The 27,884-nt window shown below is 44.7% G+C and overlaps 3 protein-coding genes across 3 annotated transcripts; 2 read left to right on the top strand and 1 right to left on the bottom strand.

Annotated features, from left to right (window-relative positions):
• Positions 1-513: 513 nt before the first annotated feature.
• On the bottom strand, positions 514-1,857 carry B3GALT6 (beta-1,3-galactosyltransferase 6; the record flags this gene model as incomplete). Its single annotated transcript, XM_084274750.1, has 1 exon — positions 514-1,857. One exon carries the CDS (start codon positions 1,855-1,857, stop codon positions 814-816), a length of 1,044 nt encoding a protein of 347 aa, XP_084130876.1. The 3' UTR covers positions 514-813.
• Positions 1,858-2,983: 1,126 nt separating this feature from the next.
• Positions 2,984-18,949, top strand: SDF4 (stromal cell derived factor 4). The gene is made up of 7 exons (XM_084274726.1): positions 2,984-3,075; positions 3,747-4,114; positions 10,965-11,101; positions 11,574-11,687; positions 15,298-15,456; positions 16,537-16,712; positions 17,450-18,949. Exons 2-7 carry the CDS (start codon positions 3,807-3,809, stop codon positions 17,624-17,626), a joined length of 1,071 nt encoding a protein of 356 aa, XP_084130852.1. The 5' UTR covers positions 2,984-3,075; positions 3,747-3,806; the 3' UTR covers positions 17,627-18,949.
• Positions 18,950-22,435: 3,486 nt separating this feature from the next.
• On the top strand, positions 22,436-27,884 carry TNFRSF4 (TNF receptor superfamily member 4; the record flags this gene model as incomplete). The annotated part of the gene is made up of 6 exons (XM_084274499.1): positions 22,436-22,577; positions 24,851-24,973; positions 25,378-25,479; positions 25,865-25,960; positions 26,977-27,102; positions 27,814-27,884. The coding sequence occupies 6 exons, from the start codon at positions 22,436-22,438 to the stop codon at positions 27,882-27,884; spliced, it is 660 nt and encodes a 219-aa protein (XP_084130625.1).

Genomic DNA, 27,884 nt, shown 5'->3' with positions numbered 1-27,884 from the left:
CACCTATGTCTAACTGTAGGCTAGCTTTGTAGTATAACTATTTGCCCCCAAAAGAAAAGATACCTGCCAAATACCATAGCTCATCCACCTTTCTATATATAGACTTACCCCATACCTGCCAGATAAGTTATGTACAAGATGTCTTTAAAACAACAAAAAGCTCAGAGACAAGTTACACAGGTCTAATAATTCCATTCTTCTAAATCAGAGTGCTTGCCAAAGAACACTCGCTCACCCTCCCCTAACACAAACATCCCAGGTAAAACCCTTCCCTTTACTTGATTCCTTGTGTCAGTAACCAGCCCCCTGTTCCCACTGGCAATAGCGACTGATTTGGGGCCCCATTAGACTCTTCAAGCCTTGTCACACCAACACTTGCTCCTTGCCAAGAAATAAAACAGCAGGTGCTAGTTTCACAATCTTAGAGACAGCGTAAAGGCCTGTCATGATCTTTAGCAAATAAATCTTAGGGTCTGTTAAACATCTTCCAGCAACTTCTCATCCACGTTATCTCCCCCAAGTTTTCTGTGCTATCCATATTTTCAATCTATTATTTGCCTTCCATCCTGTCGGATGAGCCTTTCCGTGCTCTTTGTCATCTACTTCCCTTTTTTTTCTATTTTTTTAAAACATTTCAGCATCATGCCACATCAGTAGCTCTTAGGAGTTTCAAGGTTTCATTGATTGTGACATAACGAATCGTGCGCAAGCTTTTGAGTAATTTTCCAGCCCTAGTTACTGGGGATCTCCCCAGGGAACGGTAACCAAGCTCGCAGAGTCCATCACCAATCTGCCTTTTCCTTCCTCAGACTCTCATGGGATGCCATCCTTCCTCTGGCAACACTGCGAAGGAGGCACTCCCCAATCATACATGTAGGAAAGCCTGAGCTTAACCTCCTCCTTACAGAGCTTTCCTTCTTTAGCCAGGGTCTGGTGCTTCTCCAGCATGTCCTCGATGCTTTGCTTATGAGTTACTATGTACTTATTGTTGCAACCCCGTGACTTATACTCAGTGTCAAAGCGAGGGTCGTGCACTCTCTTCACATCGATGGGCGCTAGCCACACCCCCAGGGACACATCTTCACTCTGCCACATGTTCAGGTAGTCCCTGCTAAGGCGCAAGTAGCGCACCAGGTCCGCAGAAATCACATAGCCACCACCCAGGGCGTAGGGCAGGTAGTAGTCACACAGCACCCAGGCGCTCTCCTTCCATTTGCCCCCAGATTTGACTCTACCACGGCCAGAAAAAAAGCCCCAGTAGAGGCGGCGTGGCTCCTTGGCTCTCAGCTCTTCCACGAGCACATCCAGGCGCACGAAGGTGTCGTCGTCGGCCTTCAGGGCGAACTGGAAGTCCAGGTGCAGATCCAGCCAGACGTAGGCGGCCAGGACTTTGGCAGTCAGGTTCTCGTAGGAGTCCCGCAGCTCGGGCAGCAGGAGGAGGTCCCTGTGCCGGCTCTGCTCCAGCTCCAGGCTCCGCAGCTCCTCCGCCCCCAGCCCGCTGGTGCCGATCACGAAGCGGCTCCAGATGTCGTGGTGGGGGGGGCGCCCGGCGGCCGAGAGCCACGTGCTGCGGATGATGCTGCGGCGCTCGCTGTACTTGGGGCCGCTGGTGATGAGCACGGCCAGGAAGGCGGCCTCCTCAGGCGGAGGGGCAGCGGGGCCATGCGGCCCCCTGGCACCCCGGGGCGGCGGCGGGGCGGCGGCAGGCTGGTTGTGCGGGAGCCCGCGGGGGGCCGGCAGAGGCCGCAGGCCCTCGGAGGTGCACTTGGCCAGGTAAAGCAGGACTACGGCGAAGAGGGACAGGCCGCCCAGGCCCAGGGCCGTCTTGTGGCGGCACAGCAGCCGCAGCAGCTTCATGGCCTCGCCGGGCCCAGCTGCCTCACGGCCGGGCCCCGCCTCCGCGGAGGTTTAGGCGGGAACGGTGCCCCGCCCTCCTCGGGGAAGGGGGGGCGGTGGAACAGCCTACGGCCGCCGAGAGGAGACAAGATTCCTGTGGCTCACCGCGCCTCGCCGTCCCTCAGAGGTGGTTTCATGTCTCCTTCCTGCCTTTTCCCCTTCTCCTTGGGGAAGCGGCGCCTCACACCGGGAGGAGGGGCGGCTCCGGCCCTGCCTTCCCGCCGGGCCTCCGGCGCGGGCTCGGAGCGAGCAGCGGCCGCCGCTCCGCTCGCCGCTTGCCGTGTGGGGGGGAGGGGCAGGGGGAGTGGCCGCGCCCCGCACCACCTGACCGCGCACGGCGGCGCCTTGCGGCGGCCATCTTGCAGCAGGGCATGTGAAGCCGAGGCGCCGCCATTTTGGCTCCGGGCGCGCCGCATCGCACCGGGTGTGTTTTGTGTCACGGCGGGGGAAGCCCCCGGCCGGTGCCTCTCCGGCCCGGGGCCGGGCCGCGCCTCGGCTGGCGGTGCCGGGAGCCTGTGGCAGAGTAGGACACGCTGTAGCGCGTTAGCTGGCTGGCTGCTCTGGCGCTCGAAAAGCGGCGTTCTGCGGGCCGCCAGGAAAGGCAGGCGAGGGGCCAGCGCACAGCTGGGGGCGGGCGCACAGCCAGGACCTGACAGGGAAGTAACAACCGCCCCTCGCGCTTGGGGGAGATCTGCTCAATTATTGACCTAGAGACGGAAAAGCACATGAGCAAACACAGCGTCCCACTCCTCCGCACCGGAGGTTCGCCTTCCCCCTTCTCCGGGGCAGCCGGAAGGTCCTGATGGGAACGGTGGGCTGGGCAGGACCTAACAGGGCGGAGGGGGGCGCGGGGGGGGCGGAGCGGGCAGCTCGCCTGCCCTACTCCAAGATGGCGGCGCCGCCACTCAGGCACGCACGGCGTGCTGACGAAGTTCCTACTTAGCGCCGGCCCGGCCTGCGCTCCTCCCTCCCTCCGGCCGCGCCTGCGGGGCGGCAGCGGGCCCGGGGCCTCTCGCACCGCCTGACGCTCTTCCGCGAGGAGCCGCCGCGGCACCGCGCCGGGACGGGGCCAAGGGGCAGCGGGGCCGGGCCCGGCCTCCCCGCGGCCTGTCGCGGTTCTCGCGGGCCGCCTGTCCCGTCCTGTGGGGAAGGGGCGCCGCGGGCGCCCCGCCGCTCCCGGTGAGTGCGTGGGGCCCTTCCTGGAGCGGGGCCGGGCCGGGCAGCCCCGCCCGCGCTTCCCCCGTCCCCGGCAGGCAGTTAGCCGCGGCCGCTCGGTGTGTGGCTGCGGGGCTCGGCTCTGCGCTCCCGTCCGCTGCTCCCCGTGCGCCCCCGGCCCCGCTTTGGGCGTCTGCAGCCGTGTTGGCCTCGGCCGCGGCGCTTCCCGAACCAGAGCTCCCCGGCTTTCCTCTCCTGGGGTCCCCGGGGACCCGCCGTGCCGGCGTGGCCGCTCTGCGCAGCTCGCTGAGCGCGCCGGTGCTGGGGTGGCCGCACAGCCTGGGGCGGGGGTGCTGCCCTTCCCTCCCAGGCCGCTGGGCTGACCTCCCGGGAGGCGTTTGGGCTGCAGCTCTCCGGGCAGCTCCTGCCGTGACACCCGAAGGTGGTTCCTGGAGCAGAACTAGGCAGCTTAAAGGATGCTGCTACCTTCCAAAGCCCCCTGACAGGGCTTGCAGTTGTGCAGATCGAAAAGATTAATCTCTTGTCGTGTGTTTAACGTTTAATGGGATTGTTGAGTTCATTCCCAACGAGTATTTGTGTGTGTAGGAAGTTTAGGCAGTGTTTTGTTAGTGACATGATATTCCAGAGTGTAACTTGTCTGATCTGTGGGTTTTGGTTTTCCTTTTTGTTTTTAGATCATTCAGCCCCTTCACAATAATTCAATCAGACAGTACCTCGAGTCAAAAGGGAAGAAAATGATGTCAAGACAGGCCTTCTTCTGCAGTTTGGGATCTCTCTATTTGTCCCTGTTGTTTGTATTTCTTCTGATGGATGTGTATGCCAGGCCTGCAAATAACTCTGTCCTCAAAGAAAAGCCTGCTGACAGTAAAGATGAGAACGAGATCTTGCCCCCAGATCACTTGAACGGGATCAAAATGGAGATGGATGGACATCTTAACAAAGAATTTCATCAAGAAGTTTTTCTAGGAAAAGAGATGGAAGAGTTTGAGGAAGATTCTGAACCCAGGAAAAATAGGAAGAAGCTCATGGTCATCTTTTCAAAGTAAGTCACGTGCATTGCCAAGAGCAGGGCAGACTTGCTCTGATCTTCAGAGTAGAATTGGGAATTTTCCTGTAATATTTAAAAACTGTGATGATGAGGAGGAGTGCATCATACAGAAAGCACTGTGTTCATGTTGTTAAGGTGTTAACACAGCTGGCTAAACCATTCTCTGGGGTGAGAATGGGTGTGTTGAGAGTCACGATTGGTTTACAGGACTGGTGCTGTGGTCTAGTAAAATCTGTGAGAAAACAGAGTTTCTATTTGGAAACTCCCCTCCCCCCAAGCAAACAACTACTTATCCTCTTGAGATACAACAATTAGTATTAATTACTGTTTCCTGGCTCAGTGAGTAATCAATCACATTTTTATCTTTGATCAAAGAACTAGTGAGGAAGGGCTTCCTTAGTGGTAGGATGCCTGTGCAATGGATTGGGAGGGTGGGAATTTGTTTCCATTGTTTTCTGGCAGTAGTTTGTTCTGTGGCTTTGCTGTAAGTTTAGTTTTGATTGACAGTCATAAGTTTATAGGTATTGTTTGGTCTCACGTTCAGTATGGATTTTGGTTTTGTTTCTGTTGTGATTTCTCCACATAACTGCCAAGGAAAAGCACTGGAAAGACAATAGTGAAGCCAGAAGGGAAGAAAAGGCACAGATGGGTAACAGGGTATGACTGTGGGGAATAAGCAGTTGTTTTCACTTCATAAAACTTGCTAGTAGGTGGCAAGTGTCTAAAATGCGTTTCAAATTAAATGCATGGAAGTTAAAAACAGCCCTGGTCAGGCCCCACCTGGAGTGTTGCGTCCAGTTCTGGGCTCCCTGGGATAAAAAAGACAGGGATCTCCTGGAGAGAGTCCAGAGGAGGGACAGAGATGCTGAAGGGCCTGGAGCATCTCCCCTGTGAGGAAAGGCTGAGGGAGCTGGGGCTGTTCAGCCTGGAGAGAAGGTGTAAAATACTAACTGCACTGCCAGGCACTGGAGCCTTTTCCCTTTTCGAAAGCGCTTGTGCTAGTTAAGGCTCGTGTCAGCTGATGAGCTGTCAGGTGTTTGGAGGCGGGTAAGCAGAGATGAGATGGCAATCAAGACCGGTGTGTGCTCGTAGGCACTAGGTGGCAGAACTGGCTTTGTTTGCAGCTTTGCACTGGAGGGTTAATTTCATCAGGCAGCTTAAATTACATCCGTGCTCTTAATGCTGGCGTGGGGCTGCATGAGTACTTGAGCTGAAATGAGGAGGCTTAACAAAGCTCTTTATTTTCTTCAAACGTTTAATAATAACGTTGGATCCTACAGATGAGGAGGCAAAGGTCAGCTCAGTGCCAGCCCCACCCATGGATGTGCCCGGAGCCCTGGGTAACACTGGGACAAAGGCAGCAAGGACAGGAGGGGAAACACCAAGAAATTCCTCACTGCTCCAGCGAAGGCTGGAAGGACAAGGACAGACAGACAGGCACTCAGTAGTTTTTCCTTCACTGGAGGTCAGGCTGCCAAGGAGAAGATTCAGCCTGAAACCCCACGACCCTGGGGACAGAGTCTGTGCTGGGTGGCAGAAACCAGGGAGTTGCTGTGGGAAAGTGTCTGCAGATGTGTGGGGATGTCAGGGAGGTACAGAATCCCCACTCCCACCTTGTTCAGTGGTCTCAAGTTGTGCCAGGAGAGGTTCAGATTGGGCATTAGGAAAAATTTCTTCACTGAAAGAGTGGTGAGGCATTGGAACAGGCTGCCCAGGGAGGTGGTGGAGTTGCTGTCCCTGGGGGTATTCAAAAAACAGGTAGGCATGGGGCTTCAGGAGGTGGTTTAGTGGTTACAGTGGTGTAGGGATGATGGTTGGACTTGATGATTTTGAAGGTCTTTTCCAACCTTGGTGTTCTGTTTATCTTTTTTCTGGTCATCTTCTGAGTAAAGCTGAAGGAAACAGGCACAGCAGAGTGCCTTTTTGATCTAGAGAACCCTTTACTACTACATCTGCTATTCAGACCACTCACTTCTTTGGTGGGATATATGCAGATACTAAGGTTGTGCTTAGATGCTTTCATTTTCTTTATTGCTCTGTGTTTATTGGAAACATTCAGCTGGTTGTGAGTCAGTTGTCACACACAAATTGCAAAGCCCATGTGTTTCTGCTGGTTTGTTATGAAAGAGGTTGTCTTAGGAAGCTTAAAGCAATTGGATTCAAGATCAGCTTCACTGATACTCTCTGCAAATTGCTTTCTGTCAGATGATCAGATTAGGAATAGAGAAGCATTCTGAGGAATTTTGGTGCTCTCCAAGGCTGAGTGGGAAGAGACACGCTGTGAACTTCTGTGACCAGTTAGTAAAGTCTCAGGCTTCCAGAAGCTTTGGAATTCCTCTGAAGGCATAAAGAGAACATGGTATGTTTTAATGAAGGACAGCTGAGGTTCAGTGGGTGCCAGTATGAGACACTTCAAATTGTGTGTTATTGTCTAGTAGGGTTACTGAAAATAATGTTGAAATGTGGAAGAAAAGCTCCCTGAGCTGAAAGAAAAAGTGTCGCTTTGTAATTCAGTCACTTTTTGCTGGGAGGGCAAGCCTTACTTACTCACAGTGGTACAAGTTAACTGTTACTTCCACTCTGGCCTGTGAAATTAGGCTATGGTGCAGAAAATCCTAGGTGCATCTTTTTAGTTGTCTTTCCCTGCCAGGGGTAAGTGTTCAGGTATCTTCAGGTCAAGAGACTCTGTGAGAGGCGCTTACTTAACATCCTTTCTTCTTGTAACTGCAGAGAAAATCCCCACTTGCTGCAGTTTCCATTTAAATTAGCCTGGAATCTATAGAAAATTCTTTTGCTTTATGGTGGAGTTTACCTTGTGTAGGTGGGTGATGGTGGGAGGGAAGGAAGAAAGATACCGAAAGCAGCCGAGCTCTGATCAGTGCTGGCACTGATTTCACTGCATCAGTGGCTTTGGGTACCAGAATTCAGTGGTGAGCCTTGCTTCAAAGGGCCAGCTGGCTTTTCATTTAAAGGATCTGTACTGAACAAAACTGATGAAGTACTGGAGAATGTCGTGTGTGTGGCTCTCTGTCTGGGTGTTTTTGTGGAGATGGAGTTACCTCTGAGTGTCTGAACTCTGAGTATCCTTGTAACTCGTGCATTTTGGATGGCAGCCCTGGTTGTGATTTGAAGCTTAAAATCTTTGTGTGAGCCAAGTGCCTACCTTGATGGTCATTCATCGGGTCACAGGTTAAACTACAGAGGGGCTTTTAATTGATCTATTCCCTTTGTTTAAAAGTCCTGAATTCAGCTTTTCCTAAAGCAGAACTCATTCTGAATCCCACAGTGTCTCTCAGTGTAGCTCTCCTGGACTTTCCAGCTGGGATTGTTTGTGTTCAGATTGCCCACAGGGCAAGATCCCTGCCCCTTTGGTAGTTTCAGGTTTGTCTCATTTCTTAAACCAGTAGAAATAAACTATGTTTTGTGTTCTGTCTGTGGTGGGAAGATGCTGGTAAGGTCAGCTGATGTTGGACAGCAGCAGGTCGAACAGAGAGTGAGGAGAGGGGGCACTTGAAGCTTTCCTGTTTTGGTATCTTTGGTTTAGATTAGAGACTTGTATTATTCAGTTAAACTTGGTGGTGGTGTATGCCACTGGGAGACTTCAAGTAGTGTGTGAACCATGACTTGTATTTTTCCTAACCTGTACATTTAAATATACATCTAATGAATTTTACATACCTCCAACCACATAAAGTAAAGCTTTGCTGTAGTACCTGTGATTAAAAATGACTTTCTAGATCTGCTTTTTATTATTTAGATGAAACAGAAACCAGCAGGAAAGGGATATGCATTACATGCCTGAGAAAATTGTTTGCTTTAGGCAAGAACACTCCCTTCCCTGCACCCTCTGATACCTCTGGTGGCACTGCAGTGTTGTCATTTAGGAATCTGAAAACCTGAGTGGCTAATGTATCTTGCTAATACTTTCCAATGTGGACGCTTTGAAAGATGACCACAAAAATCTGATTTTTTTTTTAATGGTTTGTGGTTGAGAAACTGGGCTGAAGTGTTTAAAAACCTGTTCTTCCAGGCTTGACACCTATATTTAGTGTAGCTCTTGCTGTAGGCTCTTGTTAAAGAAAAACCTACAATTACCTTACAAAGCAGTGTACTCACTTGTTTCTCACCCAGAGGTAGTACTTAGGCTGTGAAAGGATAACGAAACATAGTTTGGACAGTCAGTGAAGTGTTAACCTTGAACTTGGACATTACAAGGAGCTGGTACCTCTGGTGCTGCCCCTTACTGAGCTGTGTTAATCTAATGGCACTTATCACGTTGCATCGACTATCTCTGGGCTGTATCTGTAACTTTCTCTGGGACAAGACAGATAAGCAGTAAGGTAAGTTGCTCTCTGTAGCTTTTTTCTTTCATATTCAGATTTATGCTAACACTTTTCCCTGCTTTTACAAAAAAAACTTTCTTTGCTGTCAATTCAGGAAGTAGTGCATCACATACCCAAGTTTCTATGAGTGTGAGAAAGCCCTGTCAAGCAGAAAGTTACACTTCTTGGAGAAAAGAGAGTCTCAAAAAGGGTTGGTTTTTTTGAGCTGGTCTAACATGAACTTTGAGAATTTCTGTACACAAATTGCCAAGGAAGGTTTGGGCAAAGTTACAGACTGGACACAGTATTCTTGCTTGGATTTGTCTTGGTTTTGTGCTCTTAAATCCTTTCTTACCAGTACTTGCTCTTTGGCATTGTTTGTGTGGAGTGCAGTAGAATGTACCACTCCTTACTAACACCTGGTGAGTGTCCAGGCCTGTCTGCCTCAGAAAACTGCCCATCACTGAGTTAGAAAATCCATTTTCTATGACTTAGCAGTATTAGGTTGTTCAGCAACATGTAATTAATTATCAGTGCTCATCATTAGTAGTAAAATGTTCTCAGTAGCCCATTAGGGATGAGATAGGAAGCACGGGCAGCCTTGGTTAATTGCCTTGGATGGTGACCCTGCAGCAGGGTCCTATCTTAATGCTTCCTGCAGTTGTAAATCCTCCCCTCAGCAGAGGTGCTGTTGATGGACACTGGAAGGGTTTCAGCTCATCTGGTGCAGTGAATGCCTCTTGGCTTCTGAAAATCTGAGTCACTGGAGAGATTTTTCATGAACTGTGGTAGCAGAACAAAGGTGTACTTTAATGAGATAGATAAATGGGATGTTTGTTACCTTTCTCCCTCCTTACAACGTGATTTAGTTGGAAAGTACAGCTTGGAAGTAGTAAGTTTGGTAGCTTTGATCTGAGGAAACTAGAATGTTAAGTGGTGAGGGGAAAATACTTCGTTTCCTCTTCTCATTTGTGATAGTGCCTATTCCACCTCAAAACCCACGGTGGTTCACCTGGTAGGTGCTGGGTGGTGAGTCGAATGTGAGCATTTTATGTACCTTGCCATTGATACTGAAAAGTTGCTAATACTGAGCCTGTGTGCATGTGTGTTACAGTACTTCAAACCACTGATACTGCCCTTATTCATAATACAGTCAAGTGCTGTAGAAGATTAGGTGCTAGGATTGTTATTTGGCTTAAGCTTTTAACATTTACTTGACATTTAAAGGCAAATCACATATTAAATGACTTGAGTTTCAGTGATAACACTTCAGTTCAGACAGTGATACAAACAGATAAAAAAAGCCAGAATCAAGCTGGGGCTTTTTGTTGTGTTTTTTCTTTCTTTTTTTTTCAATTGAACACAAGTTGTTTTGATGTGCTTTAAATAGAATCTCACCTCCTAAATGTTAGTGATCTCTTTTCAGTTTTAAATGTACAGTTTTTTGAATAAATACTTGATAAACCCCACCCCTTAATGTAACATATCACTGCTTTTGTATTTGTTCTTCAACTGTAATTTTTATATTAACTTCTTTTTAATGAAATAAGTGTTAAATGGAACTGATGGTATGGCAGTATATCTTGGTAGTACATGAAGGAGAAGAGTGGATTGTCCAATTGGATGTGTACTGATAATTTTAGCCAGGTAGAAAACGTTTAGTTCTGTGGCTCAGTAGCACTGAGTACAAGCACATCCTTTGAGAGGGCAGAGTGAATCTGGTAACTTAGAAATCTAATGGAGAGCAAACGCATGCTGGGACCTTTGAAATGTGTGAAGAAGTAAAATCACATCAGTGGTGATGTGTGACCAGACATCAGGGTGTAATGGAGGAAACTTGGCTTGTTTGGGGTGGTTTTTCTGCTTACAAGCACGACAGCCAAAGTATTAAACAGTTTGAAAGTCCTTGCATCCACGTTATGCATGCTGTGGTTTTATTCCTTTTGGTGGTCACAGTAGTTGTGATCTGACCTGGGCAGACACAGGGAGACAGCCCTTCGGTAAACTTCATCGATCTTGGAAGATAAAGGGAAAAGGGGCTTGGAAAGATACATTGAGAGGGACCTGAAGGTTTGAGAGAATGTTAGGGAATAGATTTTTCAAAGTAGTGAGTCTGCTCCAGCTGTGGGGTTGATAATTCTGAGCCAATAAGAAATGAGCTAATATGCCATGAGTGATGTATTCGTGGTTTCTTCCACTTAAATTTACTCAAAACCATAATATAGGAATGAGTTAATTTACAGCAAACTGAAGTATGGCTGAATGTTTTTCACTGAGTAGTAACCCAGATACTGTAGTTGCTTTAATTATGAAATGAATGGCTAACTTCCTACTTGTTTACTCCGGAATTCAAAGAATGGGCAACTTTTCAGAGAGGGTTATAAATAGACTTCTGTTTCCCGTAGCAACCTGTTTGTTACTGCTGAATAAAATAACTACTCTAGAAACCAAAATTAATCACACACTAATCACACCTCCCCCCACCATCCCCGAATCTAAATTTGTGTGCTGTTCATTCCTAGGGTGGATATAAATAATGATAAGAAAATAGGGGCAAAAGAGATGCAGCGCTGGATCATGGAAAAGACAGATGAACATTTCCAGGAGGCTGTGGAAGAGAATAAAATGCACTTCCGAGCTGTGGACCCTGATGGTGATGGTGAGATGAAATGCTTCTTCCAGCTCCTGGTGACGCGTTCAGTCAGTTGAGCAGCTGGCAGGGCTGGCTACGAGCTTCAGATGTGCTGTGGCAGAACCCACCTGTACATGGACTGTGTGTGATCGCAGCAGTTTTGATCCATACAGGATGTAACAGACCAAAGGAGTAACGTGCTGCAGTTGGTGTTCTAGTTCTGTGCTGACTGCTCTGTTCGTTCTCTTGCGGCCCTAGGAAATCGTAACCAGTGAAGTGGCTCTGCCAGGAATGGGGTGAGGATGGTGATGTAAATAGGTTACTTTCACAAGCCCTGTCTAGTCTAAAGAAATATAAAATTGAATCAGAGGGTGGTTGTCATATTGCTATTCATAAAGCTTACTGTGATGGTTACAGCCCTGAACAGAAAGATTCTAGCAAGTACTGTTTTGTGCAATGACCGTGCTGTGTCATGTCTGAGATCTGTGTCTTCTTACAGGCCATGTGTCCTGGGATGAATATAGAATTAAATTTCTGGCAAGCAAGGGCTTTAATGAAAAAGAGGTTGCAGAGAAGATCAAAAACAACGAAGAATTGAAAATAGATGAAGAAAGTAAGTGCAGGCCGTTGGGGTGTGTGTCGGGTTTTCTTTTACTTCCCTAAAACCTGAAAGTCAAAACAGTTCTTAATACAAGGTGGATGTTTTAATTGTTGTTCTGCTTCTGCACAAATGTGGAATGTGTCATAAGGCAAAAATACTCAATTCCTTTCCAACTCAGATCTGCCTCCCAACACTCTTGGTGTAAATCCTGAACACTGAAAAATTGTGGTTGCTTCTCTGTTACTGCCTGTTTGAATATTTTCCAGTTATCTGTTTTGTCTCACCTGTGGTGCCTGTGGACCCTGGGGTGTTTGTTCCTGGGGGAACAAAATGAAAAGGAGCTGCTATACGGGATTCCTGCTGTAAACCAGCGGGGGGGCGAGGGGGTGTATGTGCTACCAGTGTTGTGCTTCAATAAGCACATGCTCAGGCACTGCAAAGCACGGGAGCAATTAACAGCAGGATGTTGCCTAACAATTGTTTCGGGTTTCATCTGTGCTCTCTGTAGAAAGAGATTGATTCTTCAGGTTAGTGAGATTGATCATTTCTTTCTCACCACTTTTGAAACTTTCATTTGAATCTGGCTTGGTGTAAGTCTTAGCAGAGCAACCTCCCTGCTCCCTGCCACCCCATGTAGAAGTGTGTGAATTTACTGTTAGTTAAAGCGCAGAGCCTTAGCCTTTCCTTGCAGGAATTAGTCATTTTAAAGTGGGTTATGTTATATTTTCCGTTTATCAAAAAGCAACTAAAATGCAAATGGGCCTTTAGTATTTTAGGGCAGGGAAAACACCTGTGCAGCGTGTTCACTGGCAGTGTGGTTAACTGCAGTTTACAGGAATGCTCATCAGATAAAAGATGTACTGAATAAGGGAAGTGTATACATAATCATTTTTCTACCTAGGTAACAAGCCCTGTTTGGGAAAATCAACCCAGTTATCTACCGCTTCCTGAGGATGACAGGCAAAGCTTATTTTTACACCCTAGTGCAGTGCCAAAGTACTCTTTTTCAGTCTGTATAATAAAAAATAACTGAAGATGTGGGTTTTGAGGCACGCTCTGAGCCTTGCGCAGCAGCACGCTACGGTCTGGATGCCAGGAGTGGGAACACCACTTTATTTAACTTATGCAAATAGCAACACTTTGAACTGATGACTGACAGTTGAGTTTCATTTAAGACTGAGTAAGAATGGTGGGCAGAGGGAGATTGACTTGTGACTTCTGAGGTTTGAGCTTGGCTTCGCTGGGAAACCATAAGCGATCTGCTTATTCTTTGTTTACTTTTGTCCTTGGCATAACTAAACCTTGTAGCTTACAAACTGCTCTAAGATTCATATTAAGATTTTGAAGGATTTCTTTTCTGTGGTCATTTTTTGGGAAGAGTAGACTTAACTCTTAATTGCAACCAAGATTGTAGATGAGGCTGTTGTTGGTTTTTTTTTTCTCTTTCCCCTCTTGAGCTCAACCACCAAAGGCACGCAGCAGCTATTTACTATTTAAGACTGTTTATTAAATTAGAAAAAAAAAAGTTTATCTGAAGACTTTAGTCTTTCAGAATGTTTTTAAAACTTGTGAGAAGCAAATGCTTCAGGTTTGTGTTTGTTAGTGTGTTTTGCAGAGAGCGGGGTGTGCTACACACAGTATTTTTTCCAGTGTGTCATATAGAAAATGCCTACACCAGAAAAAGCATACACTATACAGGTATCTCTTTTCCTGTTTGGTTATGCTCAGGACCACTAGCTGCACATAATATTCATATTGTGTGTGGCAGGGTGGTTTTTCTTCAAGTCAGATGCGTGATTTTAGTGGAAACTCGTGTGCAGATTCTGAGTCTCAGTTGAGTTTAGGAAAACTGAACTTAAGTGCTTGTTTGTGAGGTGTAAGATGAAATGAAAAGCGATTTTTATGCCAGTATATGTATTTGTACATGTGTCCTTCACCTTGCAGCAAAATTTTTTTCCCTTAGAAAAATATAGTGCCAACTAAAACAAATGCCAGGTTTAGGTCTGAAGTCAGAATGGCTTCTGGTATAGAATAGACAGGGTAGCTAAAAGGAGTAATAAGTACTTGTATCCTGGAGTAACTGAAAAGTGACAGCTTATCTTGGTGCTTAGTTTGCTATCTGTTTGTGATGTTTCCAAACTTTCTTTTGTAGAGCTACACTCCTAAATGTCTCCTAGTTCCAACAAAACACATTATTTTTAGCCTGAAATATACTGGATGATGTTATCTGAATTTAAGGATGCAAATTCTCTCTGTGTTGGTGATTCTTTTAAATTTTTAGCTTTTCACATGATGAAAGGAGAGGAGCAGGGGTAAGGCAGAAGTGTCTTCACAGCTTTCCTAGTCCTCTTCTAGCCTTTCCAGCTAGATGCTCTGTAAAGAATAGCCGTACATTAAAGTGTATTGTTGTTTTCTGTAAAAGCCAGGCTTTGATTTTTCTTTTTTATATTATTTGTTTAATACTGTTCTTGAACTTGTTCAACTCGCATAGTTCTGTGGAGGAGGAGTGTGCTGTGTAGAATTGCAGCATGGCTGGAGGGGAAAAAACCCTCTGCACTTAAAGTTGTGTGCAGTTGGAATAATTCCATCATCGCTTTGTGGTCACTGTACCATGGTGTTTACTCAAATCCTGTGAGCTTGAACATACCTATCAAGAGTTCCAAGTGACAATACAACGGGTTTTGCTTTAGGTAACGTTACATTAAGAAATGGCAAGTTGAAATATGAAAAGTTGAGTGTTGTAACGTTGAAGTAATAAAACGTGTCCCTTTGATCACGCTTGGAACTGCTCTGTTGGCAACGAGTATTTTCTTACCTGTGGTAGACTTAAGTGCTCTAAGTAGCATAAGCCCCTGTGCTGTGATTAACCAGCGTGCTGACTAGTACAGTGGTGCTTCACAGATCAGAAACATCTTTCTAGATTTGGTAGTCATGTTATTTGGCCTTGGAAGAAAGCACACAAAACAGTAAAGGGTTTATTGTTCTGCAATGATTATTTGGATAGAAAAATCATCAGCTGACATCTTCTTTTCCAGTAGATATTAACTAGGTGTGAGATGTGACAGTTGCAGTACATGGAGACACTGAATCTGAAGGGTATTCTGAATTTTTGAAGAGTGTCTTGGTTATTTCAGTGTGCAGGACTGGTTTGAAGTAGAAAACAAATACGATTCGTTCAGAAGAAAAGTACTGCTGGTATTCAGGCAGGTGAGAGATTTGTGTTGGTATTTTCAAAATCTGAAAATAAAGGAGAAAAACAAGTACAGAACAAAGATGGATTGTTCACACCTCCTCCCAGAAGCAGCTAATACTGCTGGTAGCACAGTACATTTCACTTGATACCTTGAAGTTTTCATACAGGTGTAGCTAAATCTTTATTTTCATCGCCAAGTTTCAGTTCACTTGTTTGGTTACAGGATCTTTCCTTGTGTTTCAGCATGAACTAGAATGAACTAATTGCTCTTTGTTTCCTCTCAGAACCTGCTGCCCCGGGAGCAGAACAGTAAAATAACTGTTTCATAACTTTTCCTTGTTTAAAGAGCTGAGTAACAGGCTAAGGTATATTTTAAAGCCTGTAAACAGACTGAACGTGTCAGCTTAAAACCTTTTCTTAAATTTCTAGCACAGGAAGTTTTAGATAACCTGAAGGATCGGTGGTACCAAGCTGACAACCCACCTCCTGATCTGTTGTTGAATGAAGAAGAATTCTTGTCCTTTCTTCATCCAGAGCATAGTAGGGGAATGCTGAAGTTCATGGTGAAAGAGATCATCCGAGACTTGGGTATGCTATTCCAAAACGTGCTTTTGGGGGAGTTGTTTACTTGCAAGGCCTTTTATTGGGTGGTTGTTAGGTCACTGAGCTTCTGTGGGTCAATCTGAAAGTTTTGCACGCTTTGTTTACTCTGTTCTACACATTTTCTAACGTGATGAGTAAGAAAAACAACCTGTTAGCACATGTCTAAGACCAAATTTGGTTTCTGGTTCTTAAAGAACAGGACGTTACATGTGAGAGAGAGCTGAGTACTTCATACAACAGTCAGCCCACACTACTTCTCACTGAAGTGCTGCTGCGTTGTAGGGTTGCTAGAGCAAAGGAGTAGAAGAGGTTCACTGAGTGTACTGATGTGAATGTTCCATGAGGAGGGCCCTGACTGCTTCCCCATTCCCCCCTACACCAGCTGTGTAAGAATTGTGACGTACAGTCCTGAAAGTGGAAATAAAGGGGTGAGGTTTCTGAGAAAACAAGGCTTTTGTAAAATTCATAAGTATTGGTGCATGTGTTGTTTTTTTTTCTATTGAGTCAATACTGATGCATATTTAAAACTGTTATAACACCTGGATTAAAAAAAAGAGAACTATGACTGTGCTAGTTGTTAGCTCAGTAACTATGAAGAGTTTCCAGTGATACTCAACCGTGAGAGGTGCAGAGTTAGGACAGCTCCAGTGCAGTTTTTGAGGGTTACTTTACCTGTATGCTATTACAAGGGCAGGCTAGATATAGCTGGGAGAAGTTCTGTTGCAGCAGATTGTTGAAAAAATAAGCAATAGCAATGAAATAAAGAAATAAAAAAGCCCAGCTTGCCAACTGGTGTGTCCTTCAGGTCTAGTAAAGTTCTTTTTGTTTAGTGTATTGATGAGTGTCTGGTTTTAGCCTTCTGAAACACTGTGTGTGTGCTGTAATCAGAGAGGCTTTTGTCTAACCAGAGATACAAATGGTAATTAGTCTTCTCTACCAGAATGGGGATTGTGAGCTACTGAAACCAGGCAGCTGTACCAATGTATGCCTCTGACATGAAGGAATTTCTCATTTTTCATGGCCATTAAGCAAATAATTTTCAGTTCCAATGTGCTCTGGTTGTAGATCAAGACGGCGATAAGAAACTTACCCTTTCAGAGTTCATCTCATTACCTGTTGGGACTGTAGAGAACCAGCAAGCTCAAGATATTGATGATGACTGGGTAAAAGACAGAAAGAAGGAATTTGAGGAGGTCATTGATGCCAACCACGATGGCATTGTCACAATGGAAGAGCTGGAGGTAAGTCCTCCTCAAATATTGTGTGTTTTTAAAAGCAGTAGTGTGGGGTTTCTTAATACAGGATTGAAACTGCTTTAGTGAGTATGAAGCCCAGAAATACTTGAATGAACAATATGCTATGTGTGTCTACATGACAAAACTTTGGATTGTAAGTGTTCTGTAGTACTTGCTGATAGTGTCCTCATGCTTTTTGCTGGAGGAGGGGAAGTATTTTGAGTTAGGTGGAGCAAAATGCTTTGTTTCTGCAACTTTGGACCTCTGTGGTGTCTGCCTGAGGGTTTAAAATGGAACAAGAAAGTTCTAAATTGAACATGTTCACAAAAGATTTTCTCCAGAAACAAGAAAATTTAGGTCACCAGGTTGGCAGTGTGCCACTTCAATTTTAAATCGATATTTCCTCACTAAACACACCAAATCTGATAGTTTGGTTTGCAACCAAAATGTCAACACTGTTTCTATTGTGGACACTGGCATAAACTGGGCAAAGCTGGATTTCTATTAGATCAGCTGAGGAAGCAGTGAATGGAAAATTAGTTAGGAGATAGATGTAAGCCTGTCACAAAGATGTGCTGACACCTTTTTAGATGACACATGCCTTTTTCCATGACCTCTGTTTACTTTGGGACAGCTTATGTTGGTCTTGAAATTGCTGAAGCTTACACAGAGCTAACGTCCTTCATCCTGATTTCTGGAAATGTGTATTTAATGATTGGCAATGATTTTCTTCCTTGTTTTAGGAATACATGGATCCCATGAATGAATACAATGCCCTAAATGAAGCGAAGCAAATGATAGCAGTAGCAGATGAAAATCAAAACCATCACTTGGAGCTGGAGGAGATCCTGAAATACAGTGAATACTTCACAGGCAGCAAGCTTATGGACTATGCACGGAATGTCCATGAGGAGTTTTGATCCTGCTCACTTTTCCAGAGCTCTGAAGCACTTTCTTGCTTTCAAAGAAAAAAAAAAAACAAAAGGAAAAAAAGAAAATCCAGCCCCCAAACAGACAGAAAGTTACTTTGCTGCTACCTGTGTTATATGCCTACAGTGTGTTGTCCTAGACTATAGAAAAAAGCTTCCGTCCATACGTAAGATCTACAGCTCTGTTGCCTTTGGTATGAGAGGGATAAAAAGGGCCCATCAGTAGTGAGGCAGCTCCAGGACTGCGTCGGTTCACCTGGGTTTGTACAGTTAATCCAGCTGAATTTTCAGCTGCTTTTGGCTAATTGTGTTTGGTGGGGACTTCTTAAATGTTTAACTCTTCTTGTTGCCCTTATAGCTGCTGATCCATGGAAATCACAAAGGACACTGAAAGATGTTGGCTTCTGTAAAGGGGATTGTGGTTCAGATACGTGTGTTCTAACCTGATGAGAGTATCCCCACATAGACCATTTGGCTCATCTTCCAGTATTTTTCTCAGTGCATCTCAACCTACTTATGTATTGTTGAGAATTTAATACAATTTTTCCCTCTATTGCTGAGCTATCTTTAGGAGCTGTGGGTAAGAACTTCTATTTTAAACGTTGCAGAGAAACTCCTTTGCATCTCCTTTAAAAAGAAAACTGATTATAGTGGGATAGGTTTTGTGTTTGCAACTGCACTGGGAATGGGGAAGACTTGAGACTGCTTAAGATGTCTTAAAAAATCATTTTAGAATGAAATTTGAAACAGGGAGGTTTCTTTGTGAGCTTAAAGATGTTGGACAGAATAATGGAGTTGACTTAGGTGTGTGATTGCTACTTAACTGTAATTCATTGTTAAAACCAGGATAATTACTTGCCTCTGTGCAAATTAATGATGCTGATGAACTCATGAATGAAGAAGCTGGGGGAAATACAGGCTTTGCTTTTGAACTGCTTTTGCCAGAGCAATGCGCAGTCAGCACTTGAAGCTTTTTAATCAGTCTGGTTTTGGGTAATCTCTGAAAGCATCTTGCAACACAAGGGTCATATCCACTACTGTCTGAAACAGAAAAGTTATTTTTACTCTGGTTCCATCTTTACTGTAAAAAACCCCTCTTTCTGAAGGGTTACCTGAAAATCCAAGTGAGATGTTATATTTGATTAAATTTATTCTCTTAATATAATGTAAATATAAGCATCACTGTCTCTTTTTGTTTCAGTTTTGCCCCTCTCCTTTTTTTCTTTGTTTTGTTTCTGTTAAATGGCTTGTGTCAGAATGTTTTTATATGCATATACCTTTTCCTTTTTTCATTAAATACTTTTCTCCATGCTGTGGAAACGGTGCTGGCTTTAGGTTTGTCAGTGAGCGTGGAAAAAATGAAACACTTCAGAGAACAGACAAATTATAACGTGATTTTGAAAGAGGGGGATAAATTCAGTCCATAGTCTTGTGTTAAAATATGAGTTTAAGATTTTTCTGCCACAGTAGTCAGCTCCTGCTCCTTTCCACCTGCTTCCAGTGCCTCACATGTATTTGGCTGCAGGGTAGCAAGATTTTAGTGTGTCTAGAATAGAGATGTTCAGAATACCTTGTCTAAAAATATGGTGCTTGGAGATGTCAGAGGTATGGGTGGTTTAGGTGGATGTGCAAAAGGTCTGGGTTTCCTTTTGCTGCTGTTTTAACTAAGGCTTCATATATATGCAATTTTGAACCAACACAAAATTACAGATGTGAACACACAGGTTTGCAAGGTTCACAATTTATTTTAAACAAGTTTTAGCAATACTAGTTGGTTGTTGCATAAGTGTCCTGACTGCATCCTTGTACCACTCCAGGGTGGTTCGCACAATTCAGTTACTATGGTTAGAGTGGATGAGTTCTAATTGTCACGTGTGATGCTTGGAAAGCAACTGCTAGTTTGCAGAGGGATTCTGCTGAGATATGATGATGGAATTTGGTAATTTATCTGTAAGTACAGGTGAAGAATGTACGTGCACAGGCTTAGTTTAATCTTCTGATAGTATGAGCATGGAATCTCTTGCAAAATATGCGTTAGTGCAGCTGGCATCTGTGGAAATGCTGAAGTGTGTACTGCTGTGCTGATTGCCATGTGATAAATCTGGAACTTAAGGAACTGTGGTGACTTTAATGAACATGTGGAGTTTTGCACCTTAACAAGCTTTGCTTTTCTCTGCCAGAAATCAGGATTTTATGTTGGCTAAGAGCTCTAAGGATAAAGCGGAGTGCATGGTGAGTTTTGGAGATACATGAGACTATTCCTGTCTTGGAATATTAGAAGCTCAGTTTTTACAAATTTTTCAAGTATTTTACACGTGTTCAATCTTTCTCAGGTTCTTGTAGGCCCATTCCCATAGGAGAACCCTTGCTTGCCTGTAATCCCTAAGGAATCTAGTGGCTTCTTTAAATCCTTTGATTAATCACGAATTTTGAGTCCCATGTTAGTTTTTTTTACGTACACAAGCAATTTGCCTGCTGTGAATAGGACTTGGAATCTGAGAGCTGCCGTCTCGTGGATATGTTTTGTCTTCAGAATTCAAAAGCTGGCACAGGATATTTAGGATAAGGACTTACAGTCAAAACGATGTGTGTATGTTAATTAAAAGCAGAACAGGGGGTTTATTTCTGACCTGTAGCATGGCTCAGCTCACCACTCTGATCATCATAGCTGCATCAAGGCTGGTGTTTTTGGGGGCAGCCTGTGGCGTGTGAGATCCCCAAGGCAATGCCAAGTGGAATTTGGGAGAGGTTAGTTTGCATTGGTAGAAATCCAGCCAAGGAGTGGCTAGATGGGGTAATCCCTGAGTTCTCCTCCTGTTGTAATTATTTGCATTACACAGCCACGTAGAGGAGTCTGGCCTTAGCCAGCCTGGGAACACTTAAGGGTGCTTAAGGTGGTGTAGGAAGTTTGTGCCCTAACTACTTACATTAAAGGAGCTTTAATTTGTACTAAAGTATCTATAAAAACAATGTCAATGCTTCATCATCGCTGCTGTAGTATTTTAGGAGCTTTCAGTTTATACAGCAGAATTTTAACGATACCTTGTTAGTGAGCATCACAGGAGCTTGTGTTTTCACTTTCTTACTGAATAATAATTGAGTTATTGAATAGGTGATGTCTGCTACTGTATTTGAAAGAGAATGGCAGGGGGAATCTAGCCAAACATTGCTGAGGGAATGACTGAGTCATGAGGCAGACACTTAAATGGCATGGAGTGTGAGAGAACGGTGGGAAGAGATTTGGATGTTCCCTGTGTGCGGGCTCAGAGCGTGGAGGGAGGTAGGTTCAGGTGTATGACTTACCTGCTCTGTCAGCTTTGCTCCCTTTTGGAAAGAATGGCTTTAAGGCATCACTTCTTTTCCATAGCAGTTGTTTTCCAAAGCTCTTGGAAAACAGGAGAAGTAGAACAATAGTTTCTCTTTTGCTAACTTTTGTTTCCCCTCCCTTGCCTAATGTTTGTTTCCCCTTCCACTCTTAAACAGTCTCACCAAAATTTGAGAAGTGAAGGGCAGCAGTGGTGCTGCCCTGCTGTGGGTGCCGAGTCCTCCCCGTGCCACAGGCTCAGTGGGATTCCGAATCTGACTGCTGTTCCAATCGAATCTCCTTTGCGCCGAGATGTAATTTGACTGTAGATCTGCTTTGGGAAGTCTGGCTGTGTTTTATAACTAATAAAACATCTTTGATTACTGTAGGATGTCTTGTTTACTTGGGCCTTTGCATAAGACTTGCTCAAGTCTCTTTAGAACTGAAAGATCTGTAATTTAGATCCTAGATAAACAGGCAAAATTCCAACAGTGAACCTGAAAAGTTAAGTCAGGTAATTCCTGGAGTGATTGCTCTTTTCTCCACTCTACGTGCTTGTGTGAGGTGAGGGCAGGACTGCAATGCCAGGGTGCTGTTCTGCCTCCTGCATTACTGTCCTGTGGTTGCTGGCTCACCAGGCTGCATGGAGAAGGCTTCTGGGCGTTGGTGGTCCAGACTTAACGTGCCTCGATGGAACAAAATAGGCACCAAAAGATCACGTCCTTTGCTGTCGTAGAGCACACCGCTGCTGGAAGCTTTTATTTCCATGGGAGGCAGTGGGAGGGGTGACCCCAAGTCTCTGGTTTGGAGTGGGGAGCTTGTTTCTCTTCAGTGGCAGTGCAGGGACTCTGATACGAAGAGTCAAAATGGAGCCTGCACACGCTCCCCATCTGCAGCTTTTGCTGCCTCCCGAGGGCAATACCAAGATGATTGATGCTTTGTGATTCTGCCCTGTCCCTGAGAAACATATTAACAGGGCTGGGGTTTGTGTAGCGATAAAACTCACCAGTCTGCCCTTACTGGGAGAGAATCTGTCTGTACTTTGCCTTTTAAGGAGCAAGCTTATGTGGGCTACGTTTCACTTTACCCACGAGACTCCTCTATGCAGGTTTTCAGACATTACTTCTGTATTGTTTTAATACTCCTCTTTACAATAACAGGGATCATCTCTTCTAGTTTTCCTGGCATGTTTGAGGCCTGTCCTTTAATACAACACAGAGGGGTACGTACCTGCCTGGGGGCACCCTGTTTTAAAGCTACGAATAGAAATCTTTTCATAGCCCTATGCACCATGCTGTCTTTCTGCCTATGAAAATCTTAACTGAGCCACAAAGAAAAAGGGGTTGTGGGGTGTCAGGAAAAGGATGGGGGCGTGGAGCACATGCTGGGAATTTCCCAGCAACTGACATATGTATTCGTTCTGCACCAGTGGTTGAGTGTCACTTCTCCAAACCTTTGCCACCTTCAGAATTTTGCTGGGACACCAGGGCTGCATTATGGTCGCAGAAGGTTTTTACTCACGTTTTTCTACTCTCCTCTTCTTGCTACTCACAGTTGCTATTAGCCATTGCTTGGGGTTGAAGTGCAAAGAACATCAGTACCCTTTTGGTGACAAATGCTGCAAGGACTGTGCCCCTGGTAAGTAATTTTCCCTGGGTGTTGGCTTTACTTGCTCGATGTTGTATGTATTGGTTAATGCCCGTAGGCAGTAGAGGACAGCGTGATGGAAATAGAATTCCAGTGTAGGAAGCATAACATGGAGAAAAAGTATTTGATAAGGACACTTTTCTGTCAGCCTGGACTGACACAGGCTATTTCTAGAACGTACTAAATTTAGGAATCCTCCTTTCAGAAGGAACGGCGTGTTCTTTAACTACTTTTGTGTGGCTCAGTTTCCTTCATGTGTCGGTGAAAGGATGGTAACATTTACTCTACTGTCCTTTACCTGTCACATAAAGAAGCTCAGAAACATTGTCTTGTAATGGAAAACCTCAGGTAATTCTGTCCCTAAAGATTATTTTTAAGCTTGCTTTTGTAGCAAGTAAGCTTTGTACTACTTGATGTTTGGTGGTTTTTGTTAAGGAAAAAGACACTTGATTCATAGAGGGCGATTAACTTGACAGGAAATGTATGTTTCCTCCTTTTTTTATTGTAGAAACTGAATGAATCTGAATTTAGGGGTTTGCATGTACATGTGTGGTTTTTTCCACTATCTGAGTATCGCTGAAAGCAGTGCAGCAAGGAGAAGCAAAAAAACCCAAAATATCAAACCTCAAATACTTTAATAGTTGGGATTTATTTATAGAAATGACTTAGTGATGCAGAGTAACAAGTAAGAGGTGATACTGCTGTTCAAGGGGCAGTCCCCATAGCAGAAATTATTCTTTTTAAAGCAGTCAATATTGACTGTACTAAATGTCTGTAAATGCAATTGCAACTTCAAATCTTGCATATGGTTTTATGTACATCTTTCAGAATAGTCCCTTTTCATAATTTCTACTACACAAAATGGATGTGGTGTGAACTGATGCCATAGTATTATCCTCAAAGATACTAATTGGAATAAATTCAACCTTTAATCTATGACTTGAGGCAGCATGTTGCATTATTCTCACAACTGCTTCTGAACTCAGCTTTGGGAAAGGCATCCATATGCAGATACAGATAATCCTTTATCTCTCAAGTTTTTTTTGTTAAAATAACTTTTATCATGCTTGTTAGCAAATATGCTGCCATTGGGAAAGCATTTCTTCTTAATCTCTTGCTGATTGTGTAAACGTTAAAACCCCAGCAGCAAATTGCTGATACAGTGGTTAAACGTTGCTGTGTTTTGCCACTCAATAAAATGCAGAGAAAGTAAGAGTGAGAGAGATGATGCTCACTGTTCCCCTCCCGAATGCAAAGTGGAGAGCCAACGTGAACAAGTCAGTGAGGAGAAGGATGTATTTAAGCTCAGCTGTAAAACCCCTGGGCATTAAAGGTGTCTGTGCTGCACAGTGAGAAGCTCGGGAGATGGAAGGAGTGCTGTTTCAGATTGGGGAAACCCCTCTGCTCACAAACCTGGGCAAACCCCTCTGCTTACAGACCTTGGCATCTTAGTGCATCAGTCTGAGCTGCTGTGTAAGCACTGTGTGTGGTGCAGCTTGGTGCTGGTGGGTGCAAGCCCTCAGAGCCTGTTTGTAAATGTGATGTGTGATAACGTGGTGCTTGGAAGAGTAGCAGATGCCTGCTGTACAGCCTGTGCTGTCTCCCACTGGTTATGGGATAGAGCTAGCAAGATCTTTGATGCTGGGGGCCAATATAGATGCATTTTGAAATAACAGCCATGGTCTTTCATGCCCAGTGGGCTTTCAGGATGCCAACAGAAAGATAGAGTAGCTCTTCATTGATTCACGAAGGGATGTGCTGCAAACCTGAGCAGTCTATTGCCATCTTCTGTCCCTGTTTGGAATTACTTTGGGTTGAATTGTATGATTTATTTCATAAAGGAAGGCAGGATCTGCCATAAAGCCATTGTGTTGCACTGGAGATCAGAGCTATTGCTATGCTAAAAACCTGCTTTTTTTTCCTAACTGATGCTACTAGCTGTGGTCTGTTTTGCTTAAACCCTATGAAAAGGTGGTCTGGAGAAGTGGTACTTGGAATCCACCAGGACAATCACTGGGGGCATTGCCTCAACTCTCAGCAAGTCATCAGGCCCCTGCTAGCCCATTTATCTGCTAATTTTTCAGTGATGCTGTGGGTCAAAGCTTTTAGGGCTTCTGGCATGTGGAAACCTGCTGAATGTTTTCAGTCACAGTTGTAAGTGGAACTGTCACTTTCTGGGCAGCCTTTGATTCTATTGCATAAAAATGAAGAGGGTTTCCCTCTGATAAGGATCAGTTCTTACTTCTGTGTGGTCTTTGTTTTAGGTGAAAGAATGAAACACCGCTGCACAGCAACAGCAGACACAGTCTGTGTCCCCTGTCAAGATGAATACTTCAGTAATGAGCACAACCACAACTTCTGCAACAGTTGTACAATCTGCAACGCTAGTAAGTCACCTGTATAGTGGGCATTTCTTTGGGGACTGGACTCGATGATCTCTTGATGTTACTTCCAACCCCTACTATTCTGTGATACAAATCTGGGAGGCAGTCAGCCTTCATATGCTTTCTTATCTTATGTGCTCATGAAAGTTGATGGCATAAAGCCTGTCCCTTCAGAAGACCAAGTCCAAAAGCTGTGTTATCCCTTCAGTAGCTGGTATCTCCTGGTTGGTATGGTGGTAGAGCCTTCAAAAGGAAGCAGACTTGCACTGCATGAAAACTGGTGTCTTGAGAACTGTTAATAAACTGCTCTCAGTAGCTGTTTCTACCACAACTGATAGGCACTGAGTAATTAATTTTCTGTAACTTATTTCTTGTCTCTCACTTGCCCTTTATTCTGTTGTTGCTAGGGAGGGGAAGCATGGAACTGAAGAAGTGTGAGAAGACCTCTGACAGGATTTGTGTGTGTCTGCCAGGTTACATGCCAGATGCCAAATACACACTGGGAAGTGGTGAGTTAGAGATGTGCCAGGGTTTGCAAACCCTTGCCTGCACTTCAGATGGTGGTTATTCCTAGTTTAAAACCTGTTGCCATTTATCTCATTGATACCTTCATACAAGTGTTACAGCAGGGTAGCTTTGCAATTACTGAGCTGTCAGAGATCTCAGTGCTCTCCTTGTCTTCTCTGCCAGCTGGGTATTAAACAGGAAGCCTTGCCAGTTGCAGGCTAAAATGAGCCTGTTGTGTTACTTCTGACCCAGTGAGTATGGTTTTTAGAGGCTGTGTGGGTTTTGTTGGGTCTGCTCTATGAGCTAGAGTAGCGTGATTAGTGTGATCGCTGTGTAGCTGACATGGTGCTAACTGGAATCAAGTGCTGCCTCTCTCTGTTTCCCCAGCATGTTTGCCGTGTCCCGAAGGGTCTTACTCCCCAGGACAAAATGAAAACTGCCGACCTTGGACCAAGTATGTATCACTGATGCAGATGTGTTCATGTACTTCTGTAGCAGCTGTTGCCCAGATCATTGTGTGAGGAGTAAAACTGCAATAACTGCAATGAAACAATGTTCCTCCTGATTCTCGGGAGCCTTGAGCAGACTGTGTACTAATTCAAAGCATCTGTCTGCCTTCTGCCCTTTCTCTCCTCACCTGTGGCAACAACAGTATTCTCAGCTTTTTGTTGTTGTTTTTTAAAGGTCTGGGTGTTTTGTGTCTGTAGCAGATGGCTCCCTTGCCAGAGACATGCTTCGAGGCATGTTATATGCATATGCTATATACACAGATGCTGGGAAAACCAGAGTGTCAGGGAGTTTGCCAGCAATAACTTCAATTAAGAGAGCTGTTCATGTACCTGTAGTGTCTAGGAAAGGTGAAGCCTGAGTTTGTATTGATAAAACAGGGATTGTAATGTTCACTCACTCGTTCCATGGAGATCACATGAAGTCATTACTAGAACTGTTTGAAAAGCTACACTAATGTATTTTACATCTCCAGCTGCAGCATTCTTGGGAAGAGTACTCTTCAACAAGGGACAAAAACAGGTGATGCTGTTTGCAGCAGCCATGTCACACAGCCCACAACCTCTCAGAGTGTGACACCTGCCTCGAATCTTTCCACCACTGACCACAAGAACAACGTGTCGACTGCCATGCTGTCACCATCCAGACCCAGTGTGATTCCTTTCATTTGCCCAGATATGAACAACTCCACAGAAACTAAGTGGGGTAAGGAGAGGGAATGACCAAGACTGATCTCTCTATTTGCTATTATTTTCTATTTACATTAGAAATTAAATCATGCTCGTTCTCAGAAGCCATATCTGTATTTTACAGTCTTGCATGAGCACAGGATTCCAGGCTTCTTGCTGATTTGCTGGGCAGTGGGACTGTGAGCTTTGTGGTTTGTGGGTACTCCTGGAGTTCTAGGTTCCCTCTTTTCAAGCTGGAAAGCAATGGAAACTCCAGCTAAAACCATGCATCTCCTTTAGTGTATTCTTCTGTGTTTCTTCCAGGGTCTTTATCACTTATCCTTGTTTGTCTGATACTGCTTATGGTGAGTGGAATGTCCATCATCCTGTTGATTATCCAAGCAGCCAAAAAAGACACCAAGAAGAGGCCTGGTAGAAAAAACAATGAGGGTGAGTTTCTTTTTATGGGGAAAAACATATAGGAAAGAATAATTAGGGCTGCCTGTTTGAACTTTGATCAAGCATCTGACTCATAACAAAGTCTACCTGGCAAAGCAGCACAGTGACATCTGCAGTTCATACCAGTGGTTGATTCTCTGTGTAGCCCTGATGCAGGTCACAGCAGCTCAAGTTTGCATTCTTAGAGAGCCCAGATTCCCCCTCTTGTTGTCATGCAGGATTCATTCTCTGATTTTAACTCTTTCTAGCTTTTTCCATCCCTTACTCCCTGCAAATATGATGTAATAATGATTTTGTGCAGGGAATTCTGCGTAGTACAGAGAGGATCCAGCACTGACAGCCTTTTAAAGGAGCATATTGTGCACTTTTATCCTTACACATAAGTTAACCGTCTTGAAGTGACTCCTGCAAGCCCAGGGAAGGTTTGGCTGAGGAGGGCTGAACCCAGTATTCAGAGCTGAGTGGCAGCTTGGCTCTTGGTCAGCCCCCAGCTGCCTTGCGCTGCATTCATGGGGCAGGGGCAAAGTGGCCTTTCACTGTTCCCTACACTTGGTGTGTCCTAGTGCTGACAGGACAGATGGGCACAGACCCACATGTTACTCAAAGTGCCAAGTCATCTCTGAAACTAGAAAAGTCCCTGGCTTCCCTTTTCCTGCCCTTTTTACTCTGTACAGCTTTTTTTTTTGTTTAATTATGTTTCAGAAGGAAGGAGCGTTCGAATTCCTGTCCAGGAAGAACAAATTGACTCCAACTCTACTCTCATCAAAAACTGA

This window comes from Gallinula chloropus, assembly GCF_964237585.1.
Source record: "Gallinula chloropus genome assembly, chromosome: 23".
Classification (NCBI taxonomy): domain Eukaryota; kingdom Metazoa; phylum Chordata; class Aves; order Gruiformes; family Rallidae; genus Gallinula; species Gallinula chloropus.
This window is presented reverse-complemented; position numbering and strand designations above follow the sequence as displayed.

What these genes read in the sequence shown, in the direction of transcription:
- SDF4 (XM_084274726.1), top strand. Translation starts at nt 3,807, where the DNA reads ATGATGTCAAGACAGGCCTTCTTCTGCAGTTTGGGATCTCTCTATTTG. An exon ending in AGAGATCATCCGAGACTTGG is followed by an intron (nt 15,457 to 16,536) that starts GTATGCTATTCC and finishes CTCTGGTTGTAG; the next exon opens with ATCAAGACGGCGATAAGAAA. An exon ending in TCACAATGGAAGAGCTGGAG is followed by an intron (nt 16,713 to 17,449) that starts GTAAGTCCTCCT and finishes TCCTTGTTTTAG; the next exon opens with GAATACATGGATCCCATGAA.